Source organism: Pongo abelii, chromosome 5, assembly GCF_028885655.2.
Source record: "Pongo abelii isolate AG06213 chromosome 5, NHGRI_mPonAbe1-v2.0_pri, whole genome shotgun sequence".
NCBI lineage: Eukaryota > Metazoa > Chordata > Mammalia > Primates > Hominidae > Pongo > Pongo abelii.
This window is the reverse complement of record NC_071990.2, coordinates 27,947,384-27,966,332: the sequence shown is the minus strand read 5'-3', so window position 1 is coordinate 27,966,332 and position 18,949 is coordinate 27,947,384. Positions and strand designations below refer to the sequence as shown.

Sequence of the window (18,949 nt, the reverse complement as noted above, 5' to 3'; positions counted from 1 at the left end):
CTTCATGAATTTGTCTAGTATCGATCTTTGAGGCTGCTGACCCTTGGATGGGGTTTTGTGGGGAGTTTTCTTTTTGTTGTTGATGCTTTCTATTTGTTTTTCTTGCAATGGTCAGGTCCCTGTTCTGTAGGGCTGCTGCAGTTTGCTGGGGGTTCACTTCGGGCCCTATTCACCTGGTTCACTGCAGCTCACAGTGAGACCAACACAGAAGGTAAGTGATTTCTGCCTTTCCAACTGAGGTACCTAGTTCATCTCATTGGGACTGGTTAGACAGTTGATGCAGCCCACAGAGGGTGAGATGTTACTCAAGGAGGCTGGAGAGCACAAGATGGGTGTCTGCTCCTTCCTCTGGGATCTCTGACCTCAAGGGGCACCGAACTGATACCAATAGGAACACTCCTGTATAGGGTATCTGACAACCCCTCTTGCAGGGTCTCACCCAGTTGGGTGGCACGGGGAACAGGACCCATTAAATGAAGCACTTTGACTGTCCCTTGGTGGAGGGGGTGTGCTTCTCTGGGGGGAAGCCCACTTGTTTGGTCTGCCTGGATTCCTCAGAACTAGCAGGAGGAAAGTCTACATCTTCTGGTCTGGAGACTGCAGCCACCCCTCCCCATAGGGGCTCAGGCCAGCAAGTGATCATATTGTCTTGGCCTCCCAAAGTGCCAGGATTACAGGTATAAGCCACTGTGCTGATCCTGAGTAAGCAATTTAAGCAATTTTCATTGTTATGTACCAGACGCAGAGTCCAGGACAAAAGATAGATTTGTGAAGATACTGTCTGGTGAAACTAACCCCTCCTAGCATGTCCAGGAGATACAGCTGGGCCAGGGAGAATATATTTGTTTGGCACTTCCCTGCAGCTATTGGCCCAAGTGCTGTCATCATACACATATTCCCAGGCCTTATCATGGCCACCTGTCTAGATCCCAGAATTTAATGGCTCTAAGACATATGTTCACAGACAAATTGAGCAAGTATTGAAGAATATCACAGAAGGAACAGTTTTATGACTTAAAACATTTAGTAAAGATAAGCCTAAACCTGTCTGACCAGCAGACCCAAGCAAAATGTCTGAATTATATTTAATACTGACAATTCTGAAGACATTTTTACTTTACCAACAATGTTTTTCCTAGAGATACCATCACAAAAGAAAATTTACCAACAACGTTAAAACTAGTTTTATTTACTGAAGGTTACTAAAGTCCCATGAACCTGAAAAAATTTGGGCTTATTAATTTATGAGTGCTCAGTTATTTATAAGTCAACTTGGTACCACGTAGATAATACACAAACAGATAGGTATACAGGTATACATACAAATAGAGACAAAGACTTTTATAGCTTTTTAAAAAAATGTTATTTTATTTTTATTTATTTTTTCTTTTTTTGAGATGGAGTCTCGCTCTGTTGCCCAGGCTGGAGTGCAATGGTGTGATCTCAGCTCAGTGCAAGCTCCGCCTCCTGGGTTCACGCCATTCTCCTGCCTCAGCCTCCTGAGTAGCTGGGACTACAGGCACCCGCCACCACACCCGGCTAATTTGTTTGTATTTTTAGTAGAGACGGGGTTTCACCGTGTTAGCCAGGATGGTCTCGATCTCCTGACCTCGTGATCTGCCCCCTCGGCCTCCCAAAGTGCTGGTATTACAGGCGTGAGCCACCACGCCTGGCCTACTCCAGTTTTTCAGACCCTGCCATTGACAGATTTCTGACTTAAAAGCAAGTTCTGGTTCCAGCAGAAAGCATGATCTCTCCAGGCTGTCAGTGCCCCAGCCCCAGCTTACTCAAATACTTTCCTCGTACTCATTTTCAGTCTCGCTGAACTGCGATGCATTGTTGACCCACCAGAATTCTATGCTCATGGAGGATCACAAGTGCCATACATGAATGGAGCAGCAAGAAACCACAGATAACACGTATTGCATGGAGAGCCTCTGCTCATGTGCATGCTCTATTATTCTGCTTACCTCACTTACAAAACACAAGTTCAAAGGTAAAATTAAGAGTTTCAAGACTGTGACAACAAAGCACTAAACTGTGCTCAGGGCCCTCTAAACATGGTACCCTTGTGAATACTGGGCCCTGTGGCCTGTGTGACTGCATAGGTCACACATCTTTGAGGCCAGGCATGCAGATCTAGCAGACTCAATGGGGAAACTGACTAGGAGGACAATTGCAGAGAAGCCTTTAAACATACAAGTGGTAATTGTGGGGATAATTTTGCCTGGAACTTACAGTGAGTGGGAAAGTCTTGTAATTATAGTGAGTGGGAAAATCTTTAGTGTTTCCAACTTAACTGGGTATCAGAGAACTCATTCTTGGGAGAAACTTTATCATTCTAATAAGTGTAATTACTCAACACTCTCATCCTGAAAATCTACGTCGAAGTGAGGTCCTATAAATGTAAAGAATGTGGGAAACCTTAATGTGCAAAAGCTTTAAATGAAAGTGCCAGGCTTATTCAGTACCAGAGACTTCACACAGTCGAGAAACTATGAATGCAATGAATGTTAAGAGAAATTTTCAGGTGAGCTCAGCTCTGATAAGGCATCAAACTTCCATGTAGATAAGAAACCCTAATAATGGAATAAATATGGGGGCCAATTTTGCTAAGAATTCAGGCCTTTCTCAATGGATAATGCATTTTGGAAAAGGATGCTATGAGAAGGAGCACAAAGAAAGCTCCAAGGTCATTTCCTTCTCACATGGCACATTTTTCCTGACTTGATGGCCCTCATATGGTGATCCTTCAAAATGTCTTGTAAGGTGAAAAGACTTTCCCTCTACCCTCTGAGGATTTGATAACTGAGTCTATGACAGAAGCTGACAACAGGCAGATTAACATGAGAAAAGATATACAATTTTATTATGTGCATGGGGGCAGTACAGAAAAGAAAGCATACACCTAAACAACCAGTGAGATTCAGGAGTTTGCATCTCTACTTCACAGGGGAGGGGAGGTGAGATATAGGCAATTTAGGGGAGAAATAATTTTTGGGAAAGATTATTGGGTCCTCAGAAGAAGAGATAGTAGTTTTTGAAGAAGTTTGTCTAGGTGTGGTGTCAACTTCTAGCCTCTTCTCCTGTGATAGAGTTAATCTTCCCTGGTTGATGAAACTCCCAGGGAGGGGATTGATGACAAGTGAGCTCCTTTTGGAGGATCTGTCTTTAGGCAGATAGGGGGAGTTCAGAGAAAGCTTCTCCTTACATTTGTTGTTTTTCAAGTGCCTTTGGCTAGAATTAGCCCATATACCAAATTGGTATATTTTGGAGTGGCATTTCCTGAATTCCTTCAGTCTTCTAGCTAAACACTCATAAGTCTTCTTTGCAGTGCACTAGATACTTATAATGTAAGGGTTTATGTATTGTCTTTGTATGAATAGCTGTAGCTTTGGAGATTATTGCTTCTTTACCTCATAACCTTGTAACTGTTGACAAGTTATTTGACTTCCTTATACTCACAATATTCTTCAATAAGATGAGGGTAATATCTGCCCTACTATCTGCCAAGGATATCTGAGGATAAAAGCAGGTAATACATGGAAAGCATTTTAAATATAGCATTCTTGTGCTGGCATAAGAAAGCTGTAGTATAGGTGGGTATTGGCTCTGCCAAATCAAAATGTTAGGACAAAAAGATTGTATGATATATCAGTAAAGAAATAAGAATAAAATACATGCTAAAATGTCATGAATTTCACTTAAGCAACATATTACAAATGTGTTTCTAGGCTATGGGCCAAAATCTTTTCTCAGGGTTTATATTATAAAAGGTTTTTTATTTTGTCTTTATAAAATGTACACACTCAGAAGACAAACTTGACTGTGTTTCTAACCAAATATTTTTTCTTGAAAAAACGTGGAATGTCAGTGCTTTCAGATGGGAAAGATGGGATTAAAATATAATATTTTAAGATTTCTACAAAATTTTAGGAAATGATGTGGATACATAAAAAGTTATGTTTGAGAGTTAGTGTATTAGTTCATTCTCACATTGCTATAAAGAAATACCTGAGACTGGGTAATTTATAAAGAAAAGAGGTTTACTTGGCTCACGGTTCTGTAGGCTGTACAGGAAGCATGATGCTGGTATCCGCTTGGCTTCTGAGGAGGCCTCAGAAAACTTACAATTATGGCAGAAGGCAAAGGGAGAGCAGGATTCTTACATGGCAGGAGCAGGAGCAAGAGAGAGAAGGGAGAGATGCCACACACTTGTAAACAACGAGATCACACAAGAATTCACAATCAGGAGAACAGTACGAAGAAGATGGTGCTAAACCATTCATGAAGGATCCACTTCCATGATCCAGTCACCTCCCACCAGGCCCTATCTCCAATATTGGGGATTACAATTCAACATGAGATTTGAGTGGAGACACATATCTGAACTATATCAGTAAGTAACTTTGGGTTGAAATGAAAAGAATAAAGAGGAATTATTTCTAAATTCAAATTTGTTATACAGTATGAATTTAAAATTTCACTTATTATCTGTAATAGTGGATGACTAAAGAATTTTTATTATATTGTATTATGAACCTTCATAATTTGCCTTTTTCAATGCTTCTGAGAAGTGGGTTCCTTTATAGGAGCTATATATCAGAGAGCTATCTTGGCCTACATTTCACTGCTGGAGACACATTATTTAGAGCCAGAGCTGGAAATTAAAAATAATTCCTTAACTCCCCCAAACTGGTGCTGACTGGGAGGAAACTAAGGGGTGAGAGTTTCCAACTACAGACTCATTTGGAAGATGCGGAGCCAGAATAAAGAAAAGGAAAACTAGGCTAGTTAAGTCTGCGTCTTGAATCATAAAGATCTCCGTATCTCAAGGGTATAATCTCAGTAACTAAAGTTTCCCCAAATTAAGGAAAAAAAATATAGTACAGAGTAATACTTAGGGATTTTCTAGGATATAGCCACTGTGAATGGAGTATGCATCCTATATTTGTAAAATTTTTCATGAATTCTATTCCTAAGTATGTTTCACTTTGAATAAAATACTAAATTGGGTTACTTATACTTTTGGGAGCCCACAATGGTTTTCTGTGAAAAAATGGCCCTTAGAAAATGTAAATGGTTCTTCAGTCAAAATCCAGTATTAAACTTCTGTCCTTTTCTTTAAGCAAGCAAGCTATGCCCCATGCAGATAACTGTCTTCCCTGTTTGTGATATCTGTAAGAATATATTCCTTGTAAGCGAGGAATAAGATAGCTGGTAAATGGAAGGAGACCTCTCGTGCACATTATTGCCACAGAATTGGGACATGAAGTGGTGCTAAGTTGGGCTGCCATAACAAAATACTATACTGGTGGTTTAAATAAGAGAAACTTATTTTCTCACAGTTCTGGAGGTTGAGATCAGGGTACTAACATGGTTGGTTTCTGGTGAGGGCTCTCCTTCTGGCTTTCAGATGATCACCTTTTTGCTGTTGTGCTCACAAGACCTTACCTTCACGTGTGCATGGGAGAGATATCAAGCTCTCTGGTGACTGCTTTTAATAGGGCATTAATCCTATCATACCAGGGCCCTGCCCTCAAGAACTAATTACCTCTCAAAGGTCCCATCTATAATACCAACTCATTGGAGGTTAGGGCTTCAACGTATACATTGTTTGGGGGTTGTTGGTGGGACCACAAACATTCAGTCCATACCACTGAGCAAAGGAAGAGAGAGAATAAAGGAACAATCAAGAAGAGAGGTGTGTTGAGCAATGGGAGTAAAAATAAATGGCAAAAGTAGAAGAGGATGAAAGTGAGTGGAAGGTCTGAAGAGAGCATGTGGAAAGTGACAGGTAAGAGAAAAATAATTTGTTTCTATTGAGAGTCAGGACAAATTCAAACATACTGAAATTAGAAGTAATGGGTCCAATGAGGAAGTAATACTGAAGATGACTGACCTAAGGGATATTTTAGAATTATGTGTAATGTTTGAATTAAAGACAACAGGGACTAAAGAATAAAAATGTTTAGATGAGTCTACAAGATCAGGTCAAAGATGTAGCTTCTATTGCAAGGCAACAGAAAAGAGGGTACAAAATGGCTTTAGGTGATCCACAGGATTCAGAAAAGGTAATTTTAAGACAAAAGAGTAAATTCTACTTTACAGAAAAAGCACTAAGTGTGTAGTAGAGGTTGGGCTATGAAGTTATATATTATGAAAATATTACAAAAAAGTAAAGGTACTTTTTTTTAATGAGAGTGGCCTAGAATAGCTTTTTAAAGGAAATTACGGAAGCTGGTGTACAACTTCCTGCTGAGGCTGATATGAGGGAGGACAGCATTATGCCATTCTGCATCAGGTCTTGTTGGTGCCACATAAGCTGGAAGGTAGTACTTCAGGGGATGGACCTTCAGTCTGATTCAGCATCATGGATTATGTCTGAGATGCTCCTGATGCTGTTCAGCCTGGGTAGCTGGCAGAGCTTTCAACCACTCCCTTTCTCTTGAGATGGATTGCGATGCTCACCTTGCTCATGAACGGCCTGGAATTCTGGATATTCCCATTTAAGCTGTCTTTTCATTGACTGGAAAGGAATAGTTGGTGGCTCTTGTGCTGCTTGATGATGATATTCTGAGTGCAGTCCCATTCCACATGCACTGGCTGCAACTTGGAAACAATTAGATATGGCTGGGCTTGTGAAAGACTCAATGAGGGAATCACAGTTACTATCTTTAAAAGACATCTTAGAGAACACATCTCAGGGCATAGAATAGAGAAAGAATGCTGACACAGTCTTCTTCCACCCTTAAGAAGTAAGGAGCTAACCAAAAAGGATGAGAGTAAGAAACACAGAGACTTACATATCTAGCGGGAGGGAGTGGAGATTGAGCTCTGCAATCTTGCTTCCCTGGGTGTGTGGCTGCTTCTTTCTCTGGCTAGGGTGTTCATGTGCCTTTTAATCACACCCGACATTCTGTTTCATCAAGCTCTCTTTCCAAATCCTCCCGATATGATCAACATTTCCTCTCTGTTCTCCAACTGATGCTCTAACATCCGGGCTTGGAGCTCCTCTGGCAGGATAGTCAAGAACTGCTCCAGCACCAGCAATTCCAGGATCTGTTCTTTGGTGCGGGTCTCTGGCCTCAGCCACTGATGGCAAAGTTCCCAGAATCAGCTCACAGTCTTACAGGGTCCAGGTGTCTCCTGGTAGCAGAAATGCCTAACGTTCTGATGAGCTACCTCCTGGTTGCTGGAGTTCTTCCATATGAAGTAGCCCATATTCTTGGCCCCAAGTGTAGTCCTCTGCTTTAACTGTCAAGCAACTTTTCTATTCCCTTTGAGATTTAATAGTCAAGGCTGCAGCTGTTATGGGCTGTAACATTTCATATAAAGTCTTATTTTGCAGGTTGGGGTATATGGAAGTCTGCTTTAAGGAGGCTGTCCTTGAGCAAGTTTCTTTTGGGTCACTCCTAAGGCAAAAATAAATCATTACTAACTTGCAGAAATGAAAAGGTTGCTAAGAACTTTTTTTTTTTTTAAGATTAAAGACGTCTAGTTATCTCGAAATTCATTGATTCAAACCACTAACTCAAAAGGAAAATGGACAAATCGGGTGAATTTTATCATGTGCGACAGAAAGCACAAACTAGGTAAGACATACAATTTATAATATGATTAGAAAATTTCAGATACGAGGATGAAATCACTTTTGTCAGACCCAGATAAAATACGGTGGGAAGGCATGAAGGAGAGGAGGTTCATGCTTACGTGTTTGAGATAAGAACTGTTCCCAAGGACTTTCTAAACACCGCATAAGAAACCCTTTCATTTCCTCCATGCATCTCCTGCTTTGACAAGGTTTATCAGTAGACATTCTTTACAGGACTGCTGTAATTCAGATACGATGTTCTGGAAAGAACACTTGCATAATTATGGCATCTCCACCAATGAACTGACAACTCCAGCTTTGAGCCTCTGAAACCAATGAACACGGTCTCTAAGCAGCTTATGTGAACCTCTCTTTTTGCTAATAAAAACTTGCCGTTACCCTTCCCTCGTTGAATGCATTAGTAGCTTGCCATTCTGTGCATTCTAGGTTATAATCTTCATTTCTCATTTGCAAGTAAACTTTTTTTAAGTTTAACAATGGAAACAATGTGACACTTGACTACAAATATTATAAAAGACACCAAAGCAAGCATGCTATGTGTCTCACTACAAATACATCTGCAGATAACACTTCTGATCATTAGAAAATGATCCAATTGTGTTTAGAGGTTCAATGACAGCATAAACAGATTTAAGTGTGACTATACACCTCATTTCTCCCACAGGGCTCCTCTGCTAATGCTTCTGGGAGACAGCTTCATACTGCCAGCGCCAGGAAGCGAGAGGAGAGGAAAGGAAGTCTTCTCTTCACGCCCTCCTGGGGACCGTCTTGGTGTTGTGTGTGGTGGAGGAGGACGAATCTGGGGTCCGCAGTCGCAGCCTCCTCTTGCAGCTGCCGCCTTCATCCCCGAAATCCTGTTCCTAACCATCAATAGGAACCCTGAGAAAAGTTAGAGGTGTGAAGTGCACACATAACCCTGGGCCACAAACTCGGTCCCGGACGCCACAGGACAATCGCTCACCCGGACCACACAGCCTTGCCGGAATATGGGCGGGTACGCGGCTCCTGATGCTTCCGGCCCCTCTAGGAAGAGGCTCTCGGTGGTGGCCTCGCGCGCCCCCTCCGGGGAGGGAGCCGCGCGGGGTTTGAGGGCGCAGTCGGCTCCCGGACTAGCTGGTCGCCGCTCGTTCCAAGATTTTGAAATGTTGGTGGATTAACCTTCTAGAAGGGTGCTAGGTCTCCCCCTTTCCCCGCCACCAACTTTAGAGTTGTGATGTACAAGCGCTATCTTTTCTGATGTTATATCCCATAGGAATATTTTCAGTGACATTTAAGCGTTAAGAACTAGGGCCCTGGAATAAAAATGTGCGTTAAAATCCTGGTTCTACCACTTACTATGTGATCTTTAGCAAGATAGTTAACTTCACTACAGCTCAATTTTCTCATCTATAAAATGTGAAAAATAATAGTTACAAAATGAGATAGGACATACTAGCACAGTACCTGTAAAAAACTGTGGGCTCAACATTACCTTAAAAAACAATCCAAATATTGTGTTACTTAGATCTCGTCAGGACATTTTTAAAGTCATTGAAAGTAAATGCTAAGCTTTTCTTATAAAGCCTCTTAGTGGGAGATTTTGTACATTTCACATTAGATTATCATACATCTAACATCAAGGTCCTGTTTACATTTTATAATGTAAAAGCCTTACATACTGTGGAATGTTTAAGACTTAAATCATTCCTCCCTACCCTCTTTCATATACTGTCGCTCTATACTCTCTTCTCAGTCTTTTCTGTAGAGCAGCCAGCAGCAACGAAATAACATTTCAGGACCATTCTTTCCAGTACTAACTTCCTCAGTAATCTTCCACAATTGCCAGTGGCCAGAGAATCCTGTCAGTTTCTGTTAGAACTCCTTATAGTCCCTATCAACCTACCCCAGAAAGGTGCCAAAAACCAGTAAAAGCCTGGTTATCCTGTGTCTGTCCTCCAACTTCTGAGGTTTAGTTCAATTTGAACACCTTTTCTCACTCCTAACCCAATTTTTGCTTAATTCAATTCTATTCTCTTCCTGTCTTACTTAAATATCTGGATTCTGGCCTCTTCCCTGGGGTGTTCTTCTGGTTTTTTACTTCCTCTGGACACAGATTTTGGGCTCATACAGGAATGCCACCTTTACATACGTCCTCATTTGACATTACTCTCTAACTTAACATGAGCATCTTAGTTTTGTGGTCTTCAGTTTTTAAAGGGATGCTTGAAAACACTGTTCTGCAGTGCACTGTGCAAGCTATTTCACTCCTGGGTTTAGCTGATCTCTTCTTGTGCAAAACTAACTAGGAAAATAAACTAGGACTGATTATTAGTCTCTTTACCTAAATCTTCCTTTTCTTCCCACACTGTAATCATGATTATTTCCCCAGACAGTCTCTATTTCTCTACATTGCACTGCCATAGACTGCCCTATTTATTAGCCTCCCTAAATGTAGCTCTTTTGGTTTGACTTTAGTAGTCAATGAAAGAAGGGGTACATCCCCAGTCTCACAGAAAGCACATACACACAGATGAACACCAGAAACTGGTCTTTCCATCTTCCATCTTGCCCAATATTTATTTTTTATTTAATATTTTTCATATTGTGCCATTTCCTCAGCATTTACTTATAAATTTAAGTTCCTTACATTAATAGGTTTTCCCTCATGTGAATTCTCTGGTGTTGACTAAGGTTTGAGCTCTGACTGAAGGCTCTTCCACACTCACTGCATTCATAGGGTTTTTCTCCAGTGTGAATTCTAAAGTGTCGAATAAGATGTGAGCTCACTCGGAAGGTTTTCCCACATTCACTACACTCGTAGGGTTTCTCTCTGGTGTGAATTCTCTGATGCCTGATAAGATGTGAGTTCAGGTTGAATGCTCTCCCACATTCTTTGCAACCAAAGGGTCTTTCCCCCGTGTGAATTCGCCGATGTCTAGTAAGATCTGAGCTCTCTGCAAAGCTTTTTCCACATTCATTACATTCATAGCGTCTCTCTCCAGTGTGGATTCTCTGATGCCTAGCAAGTTTTGAGCTGTGCCTGAAAGCTTTCCCACATTCATTACACTGATGAGTTTTATCTCCACTGAAAACTGCTGCATGTTTAGCAAGTTTTGGGCTCTTGAAAGATTTTCCATATTGGTTATTTTTTTCTCCAGCATAAATTATTTGATGGTTAATAAAATCTGAGTTCCATTTGAAGCTCTGGTCACAGGTACCATGTTTACAAGATTTCTGGTGTGTGAATCCATTTGAGTTCAGATTTAATCTCCTCTCACATCCATCGTGGCTTATTATTTCACCTCTGACTGTATTTTTGTGGGTGAGGATTTTACCAAAACCTTCATCCTGGGCAGATGATAGTCTCTGAGACTCCCCTGATTCCTTTTCCCGTTGCCTCTTTACCCTGCCTGCAGACTTACAGATGTCTTGAGTTTCACCAGATGCTTCTGATATGTATCCTGAGATTCTTCCAGATATAATTCTCTGTGATTCAATTTTTTCAAAAATTTCCAGCTTTGGCATGGATCTACTGTTTTCACTCTCATTATCTAAAATAAAAAAAGAAAGAGGGAAATATTACCTGTTTGCTGCACTAGACGAAAAGAAAATTTTGTAGCATGCTCAAGATAGTTACATATTGATATGCCCACTTTAATATATGACCTTTCACATGAGAGGAATGATAGAATGAAAGAGGATGATAGGAATGAAAGAAACATTGGTAAGAGCAAGTAATGCCTGCAGTGGTTGGCAGAGAGAGGAATCAGACATGTGAAGCATATATATTAGAAAAGATTGGGAGAAGGATTGTCATCAGCAAGAACTCAAGAGATAGGGGTAGATAGAGTACGGAGAAGGAACTCTACAATGTTGACTGAAGCGGATCTTGGGAACCTTGGGTCTATGATACATTTCTAGAGGGAAAATGGAGGCACTACCTCAAAGAAAGCAGATGAGAACACAAGAGAGAAAAGTAAAGCTATAAGTGACTGTAGAGTATGTGTGAGAAAACTTACATCCACCTATTGTCTATTTCTTCCTCATATTCCATGGTTAATCAGTCTTCTAAATTCTGTCATCACTGTCCACTAAGTGTCCCTTGTATAAATCCCTTCCTTTACATTTCTGCTACCATCGCCATAGTCTCGAACCTTACCATTTCCTATCTAGACTTTAACTGCCTCCTTGCTGTTTTGACTGCACTTTTCTTCTTCCTAGTTATCCTAAAGATCCTTACTAGACTAATGGTCATTAAACACTGCCATCCTTTCATACCCTACTCAAAAACTTTGAATCTCTCTCTCTCTCTTTTTGTTCAAGTCTAAATTCCCAAGCCTGGTTTCCAAGATCCATTTATGATCCAGTCTTCACAAATCCCACTCTATACTGTGCTGGAATTGAACTGCCCTTCTTTATTATAAGGTGTCCTTTGTCTACAATACGCTAGGGCAGGAAAGAGGGTTAGGGAGTGCTGTTCGTGGGGTGAGGGAAATTTACAATTTTATATACGATAGATGGAGATGTTTCCAGAACAAACCTGAAGGCAGAATATGTAGAAATTTATTAAAAATTAATGGTGGCCGGGCACCGTGGCTCATGTCTGTAATCCCAGCACTCTGGGAGGCCAAGGCGGGCGGATCACGAAATCAGGAGTTTGAGACCAGCCTGGCCAACATGGTGAAACCCTGTCTCTACTAAAAATACAAAAATTAGCTGGGCATGGTGGCAGGCACATGTAATCTCAGCTACTCGGGGGGCTGAGGCAGGATAATTGCTTAAACCCAGGAGGCAGAGGTTGCAGTGAGCTGAGATCACGCCACTGCACTCCAGCCTGGGTGACAGAACAAGACTCTGTGTCAGGAAAAACAAAACAAAACAAAACAAACAAACCAAAAAATTAACGGTAAGTTATTCTTGGGTTTACTATAGGGACAATTCACACCTTAAGTGATACTGCATCTATGAAACTTTTAAATAGATGAGTTTTAGAACAGAGATGAATATTCTGTGGAAGCAGTCTCTAGAACTATAGCTAACTTTCTATAAAAGTGTAAAAGAGCTTTATAAGACCAAGAGCATAAGAGGAAAAATATGGATCACGGTCTATGTTACTTGTGAATTATATACTATTTCTCAGTATATCATCATGTATCTGTTTCTCTTGATCATTATATGTACTTCTCTATGAACATGTTTTGCTTCTGTCCATGTATTTCTTTTTCTTTTCCTTCTTTTCTCTTTTCATGATATTTTCTCAACTCATTCACTTTTATTTCCTTTAATTTGGTCATATCATAAAAATGTTCTGTGTTTTGGAAATATTCTGGATAAGGAACAAAATTATCTTTTCCCCCACAATTGGCCAAAGACTCACAGGAAAACAAGTTCTCTCTCTCTCTTTTTTTTTCTTTTATGAGATGGAGTCTTGCTGTGTTGCCCAGGCTGGAGTGCAGTGGCGCGATCTCGGCTCACAGCAAGCTCCGCCTCCCAGGTTCACGCCATTCTCCTGCCTCAGCCTCCCAACTAGCTGGGACTACAGGAGCTTCGGCTAATTTTTTGTATTTTTAGTAGAGATGGGGTTTCACCATGTTAGCCAGGATGGTCTTGATCTCCTGACCTCGTGATCCACCTGCCTTGGCCTCCCAAAGTGCTGGGATTATAGGCGTGAGCCACCGTGCCTGGCCACAAGTTCTCTCTTTTCATTGGGTAATAAAGGAAAGGACCACCTATAGTTACCAAGACTAGTTTGTGGAGGGAGATTCATTCCCCTGTTTCTTTAGTGATGTGCACTGTATGGCATTCTGCCCCTTACCACAGTCCCATAGGAGCTGGGGTTCTGATGAATCAAAATGGGCCTTGGTTTCTACTGGCTGTAACTGGACATTAAGTGCTGGTCCAGGAGGTGACACTTTTTTCCGGAATATTTCTTGTCCATGTTCATGGGCTTGAACCTGAGAAAAATAAAGTACATTTGGGCTTATAAAAGAATCCCTGTGTTAAACATCTTCTAACAACAAAGAGAAACGCCCATAGAAATGCAAAACTGGGGAAGGAAGAATCAAGTCTGATTCGATTGTAAAATGTAGTGTGGAATCAAACAGACAGGAAAGGAGACATAAATGCACACTGAACCAACAGCTCCTGCAAGCTAGATATGCAATCTCGGGCCTCTCCTCCCACTGTGAGACTTTATCCATTATGGACGTCTTAGATCTCCCATCCCCTGTGCACCTGGAGTAGTGCTTCATCAGTGCGTCTCTCCAAATCTTCCAGTATGGTCACTGCCTCCTCTCCACTCTCTGGGTAATGTTCATGTACCCAGGCCTGCAAATCTCCTGGCAGGATGGTCAGGAACTGTTCTAGCACCAGCAGTTCCAGAATCTGTTCCTTGGTATGGATCTCTGGCTTCAGCCACTGACAGCAGAGCTCCCGGAGCCGGCTCAGTGCCTCGCGAGGTCCAGGAGAATTCTGGTAGCAGAACTGCCTAAAAAGCTGCCTGCAGAGCTCCTGCTTAAGGAGTTCACTTCTTTGTAAGCAAGTGTCTTGCCTGTGGATAAATTCTTCCTCTTCTATCTTCACTATCAGAAGTCCTTCATCCTCTGGAGAGTTCTGGGCTGTAGCTTTCTTTGGTTCTGTAGCCATCTATGGATAGAATATATTATCAGAACTGCTTTGGAAAGGGTCTTCTTTAGTTTCAAGAGTCCTCCTGAGGGATCAAAAATTACCATTACTGTCTAAGAAGATGAAAGGCCACATAATAAAAATCGTCATTGTCCATTACACAAAAATTTACTGGGCATTTATTGTATGCAAAAGCACTGACATACTTGGTTTCTAGAATACAACTGTTAATGATTTCTACTTCAAGATAGCTTAATTTTTAAATTTAAAAATAAGATAAATTAGAAACAATAAACAAATGTAATGCTAAATATTAACAAGGTACATGTTATTAAATTTTAAAAGTCACAGAGAAAATAAGGATGAAAAAAGAAAAATGATAGAAGTGCTTCATAAAATAGGAGATGAGAAAAATACAGATGGTTGCAATGGTCAAGGGAAGCTTAATGAAAACATGAAATTCTGAAGAATAGAAAAGATTTGAGTAGGATGCGGGAGCGAAAGAAATAGGAAATTACGAATAGAGAAACTGTCTGAACAATTGGGTAAGAGTAGGAATACAGAAGAGGGAAAGCAAAACGTTTAGTAGGTTTGTATAAGAAAATTATAGAGGCAAAGCTTGGAGATGTTACTGTAGAAAACATCAACTGTCAAGTTCATGAATTTGAAGTTTATCTTTTAGGCACTGAGGAGTCACTGAAGAGGAGTCAATTCTTCTGAGCAGAATGACCTCCTGAACACTGTGGAGATGAATATGTTCTTCATTTCTAGGGTGGGTGGCAATATGAAAAGATAGAGGCCACTGTATTCATGCAAGTATGAGGTTCTTTTTTTTGTTTTTTGAGAGGGAGTCTTACTCTATCACCCAGGCTGGAGTGCAATGGCGCGATCTCGGCTCACTGCAACCTCTGCCTCCCAGGTTCAAATGATTCTCCTTCCTCAGCCTCCTGAGTAGCTAGGATTTCAGATGCACACCACCACACCTGGCTAATTTTTTGTATTTTTAGTAGAGATGGGGTTTCACCATGTTGGCCAAGCTGGTCTCAAACTTCTGACCTTGTGATCTGCCCACTGCCCATCTCAGCCTCCCAAATTGCTGGGATTACAGGTGTGAGCCACCGTGCCTGGCCTGAGGTTCTTTTACTAAACATTTCACTAAGTTGACTACTGACTGATGCAATAACATACATTTTATTAAGAATCTTATCACAAGCAAAGCATTTGGCTAGAAGTTGTACAGCAATGGTTTACAAGAAAGTCTGAATATGACACTGGGCTTGCTGCCTAATCATCATATAGGATCTTTGGTAGAAACAGGTTCTTGGGCCCTACCTCTGGAGATGCTGACTAGGGGCCTGCTCCTAGAGATGGTAACTTGGTCAGTATGGCATATGCCTGGAAAATCTGTATTCTAATATACAGCTTAATGGATTAAACGAAAAGTCTTTGAGTTTGAAGAATAGAAAAGATTTGACTAGGATGTGGGAGAGAAAGAAATAAATTCAGCAGGAAGAACTAGTTGGGAAGAAATTATAAAACATGGATACAAAAGATTTAAATGAAAAAACGTTTCACATGACATATACATTGTACATGTTTGTTAAATGTTGAATGTTGAAGTATAAAATGAGTTTATGGTGGAGATACTGAATGTTCTAACTGTCCTGAGGTGGGAAGAGACTGTGAATGGTAGAAGGTATTTCCTAGAGGTGGTGGGTGCTAGAAATAAATTTTTGGTGCAGCAAAAGAAATAGCACTCGCACATGAATTTTCTCATCAAGGCAATTTTGCTTCTATAGAAAGGTGCAATGGCGAGAGCATACACCTGATCAAGGGAGGGGAAGGGGTTCTTATCTCTGACACAGGTAGCCCCTCCTGCTGCGTCGTTCCCCTATTGGCTAGGGTTGAATCGCACAGTCTAAGCTAATTCCGACTGGCTATTTTAAACAAAGCAGGGGTATGAACCAGAGTGGCGGGGTGAGCAGTTTCAGTGGGAAGGACAGTTACAGAACAGGCGACTAAAGGTGATGCAGGTCAGAGCAGGTGACCAGGGGAATAGATGTGAACTACTGATTGGAACTGGTGGAAAAGGTTGTTTACTGAAACTAGGGGCAAGGAGATGAGATTAAACTTTAAAGTGGAGAACAAAGAACTGAACATACTGACATACTGATTCTTTGAAGAGAAATTTAGAACTCACTGTATTTAACATGGGGCTTAAATTGGACAATAAAGCATTAGAAAGATTCAGAAAGGAAAGGAAAGGAACAGAGTTGAGGAAGTGGGAATGAGCAGCAGGCTGATGGTGAGATCAGCTTGCAGGGTGTGATGGCTGGAGTGACTAAAAATTCTACTTCCTCTGTTAAGAAATTGCTCAACTCTATTCTGAGTCCTTACAATTCCTAACACATACATATATGAATATATAAGTCCTTGTATTATTTTTATTTGTTTGGCTGTTTTTTCATCAACTGATTGCTGTTCCATGAGGTTAAGGATCATGCATTATTAATTGTTCTTAAGGCTTCATATTTGTGATTGAAAGGAAAAATTAGGAAAGTTTCAGATGACTTCTGTTTTGGATGATCTGTATTTAAGATGATAATAAGACATCTACTTGGAAAAATATTTCCAACACAAACAATGATATTTCAATAATGGAAAAGAACCTGGAATGGGAAGACAGATTTTGATAAGTGTTGGAAACAGGCCCCCAAATCTGGCCATAAACTGGCCCCAAAACTGGCCATGAACAAAATCTCTGCAGTACTGTGACATGCTCATGATGGCCTTGTCGCCCACACTGGAAGGTTGTCAGTTTACCGGAATGAGGGCAAGGAACACCTGGCCCACCCAGGGCAGAAAACAATAGCATGAGCGATCTGTGCCTTAAGGACATGTTCATGCTGCAGATAACTAGCCAGAGCCCATCCCTTTATTTCCCATAAGGAATACTTTCAGTAAATCTTATGACTGGCTTGCTGTCAATAAATAAGTGGGTAAATCTCTGTTCAAGGCTCTCAGCTCTGAAGGCTGTGAGACCCCTCATTTCCCACTCCACACTCTATATTTCTGTGTGTGTCTTTAATTCCTCTAGCGCCGCTGGGTTAGGGTCTCCATGACCGAGCTTGTCTCAGCAGACAAGATTCATGAAAATGGTAGTTGAAGATATGTATCAGTATTAATTCTCCAAGAGTATGAAATAAATATCACAAGGTTCAGACTGAACCTTGGAAAAGAAACAATTTGAGTGAGTATAAGTAAGAACAAAATTTATCAATGATAAAGAAAAAAAAGGGGGGTTCCATGGTATATTAACCAGAGAGTCTCAATCCCTTATATTTTACTGGGCCATTCCTTTGATGTTTCTTGTTATGTTTCCTAGATGCGCTAACCAAGTAGTGTCCTAATGCTTAATGAGCATGATCTCATTTACCATAGTAAGATGGGTGTAAAGTAGGCCCATATAATCCGAATGAAACTTCAATTATGCTGAACAGCTGGTTCTACGACATGTTATCTCAGCTGACAGTCCTATCTCCAGGTGTTTTATCACTTCTCATCTATTTAAAACCGAGTCCCCCTAACGTTGGCAGCTTTAAACTAATAAATATTTATTGAGCATCTAGTGCCTTATAATATTGTGTTAGGAAGACTTACAAAAATGGGTAAGCAGATGTGTGAACAAACGCTAGGAGAACAGAGAGGAACGAGTAATTAATTATGATGAGAAAGTTGGAGGTTAAAGAGCAGGGCTCCTGATGGATGAACATGCCTTGGTGGGCATGTTGGGGGAGGGGAAGACGGGTGAGAGTTTTGTTGGTGGAGAGGGAGACAGTCAGGGGAAATCCGGTAGAGACCACAAAGCAGAACAGAGACTTCAAGGGGCATGCTGGTAAAGGCTCCCATAGTACCTTGTGTTTCTCAAGGGCAGGGGGTCAGTGTTGGTTTCATTGCATCCTCGGCACACAGGAAATACTATTTACCGTGTCAATAAATTTCAGGACAAGCCGGGGTTGTCCCCAAGTGTCCTACAAAAGGGACACTCTTCCCAAGGGAAGCAGGGGATTGGGGATGGTCCTCGCAGCAGTTTCTTTTCGCAGACAATGGCAGATCCGAGACATTTGGCACCCCTCCCCGTTCCACCTGGCTGGAATGGGCAACTCCTATTACCAGTGACCCGAAATTCAGGATCAGCAGGACAGCCCCCACCCCACGCCACCACGCCCTCAGCGCTCCACTATGACGTCACGCGCGGCGGAGGTAACTATGGAGACCGCCAAACCCTCACTAAATACGTAAGCGCGCCTGCCTTCCCAACGCCGAAGCTGGTTCTACCTTTCTCCGGGATTCCTCTGAGGGCCAAGGTCTGGTCACCCAGAGGCTGCTAATTTCAAAGGCAATATGAGAGGGACTGGATGTTTGGAAGGGGACACGGGGCTGGACATCTGGATCCCCAAACCCGGACTCACCTCTCGGACAGAGCTGATTCCGATCGGACACTTCCGGTGGAAGGACTGAGCGGCGCTACACTTCAAGGATTCCGTCCACAGGGACTTGTGAGTCTGCGCAGAAGACGGGATGCCTTTGGACTACGATTCCAAGAATCCTCCCTGGGTCTCTTCGGGCGCAGACTTTTCGCCAAAGTCCTGAAGATCTCAGGGCTTGAAGGAGGGGGCGTCTTTTTTCTCCATTGTAGTAGTGTGTCTCGCTAAATAACAGAGGGGACTC

General features: G+C 41.5%; 2 protein-coding genes across 11 annotated transcripts in view; one reads left to right on the top strand and one right to left on the bottom strand.

Moving 5' to 3' along the window:
* Positions 1–8,508, top strand: part of LOC100437637 (uncharacterized) — a 45,139-nt gene extending 36,631 nt beyond the window's left edge. Inside the window, exon 2 of the mRNA XM_024248806.2 lies at positions 8,280–8,508. Coding sequence (XP_024104574.2) covers positions 8,280–8,508 — 229 coding nt within the window. The remainder of the gene's footprint in view (positions 1–8,279) is intronic.
* ZNF165 (zinc finger protein 165) lies at positions 2,842–18,927 on the bottom strand. 10 transcript variants are annotated; one of them, XM_063725406.1, is made up of 6 exons: positions 18,133–18,694; positions 13,829–14,239; positions 13,410–13,548; positions 7,714–11,145; positions 6,807–7,415; positions 2,842–6,612 (listed from the first exon to the last, which is right to left on the bottom strand). In XM_063725406.1, exons 2-4 carry the CDS (start codon positions 14,237–14,239, stop codon positions 10,238–10,240), a joined length of 1,458 nt encoding a protein of 485 aa, XP_063581476.1. In that variant the 5' UTR covers positions 18,133–18,694; the 3' UTR covers positions 2,842–6,612; positions 6,807–7,415; positions 7,714–10,237. The 10 variants fall into 10 exon arrangements, with proteins under 10 accessions (XP_063581476.1, XP_063581477.1, XP_024104369.2 ...); XM_063725407.1 differs by having other exon boundaries at positions 8,264–11,145; XM_024248601.3 differs by having other exon boundaries at positions 2,842–7,415; positions 18,691–18,927.
* Positions 18,928–18,949: the final 22 nt, after the last annotated feature.

Excerpts from the sequence above, each read along its gene's own strand:
- ZNF165 (XM_024248601.3), bottom strand. The coding sequence starts at position 14,239 with ATGGCTACAGAACCAAAGAAAGCTACAGCCCAGAACTCTCCAGAGGAT. Across the intron at positions 13,549-13,828 it reads CTGATGAAGCACTACTCCAG|GTTCAAGCCCATGAACATGG; the intron begins GTGCACAGGGGA and ends TATTTTTCTCAG. Across the intron at positions 11,146-13,409 it reads CCAGCTCCTATGGGACTGTG|ATAATGAGAGTGAAAACAGT; the intron begins GTAAGGGGCAGA and ends TTTTTATTTTAG.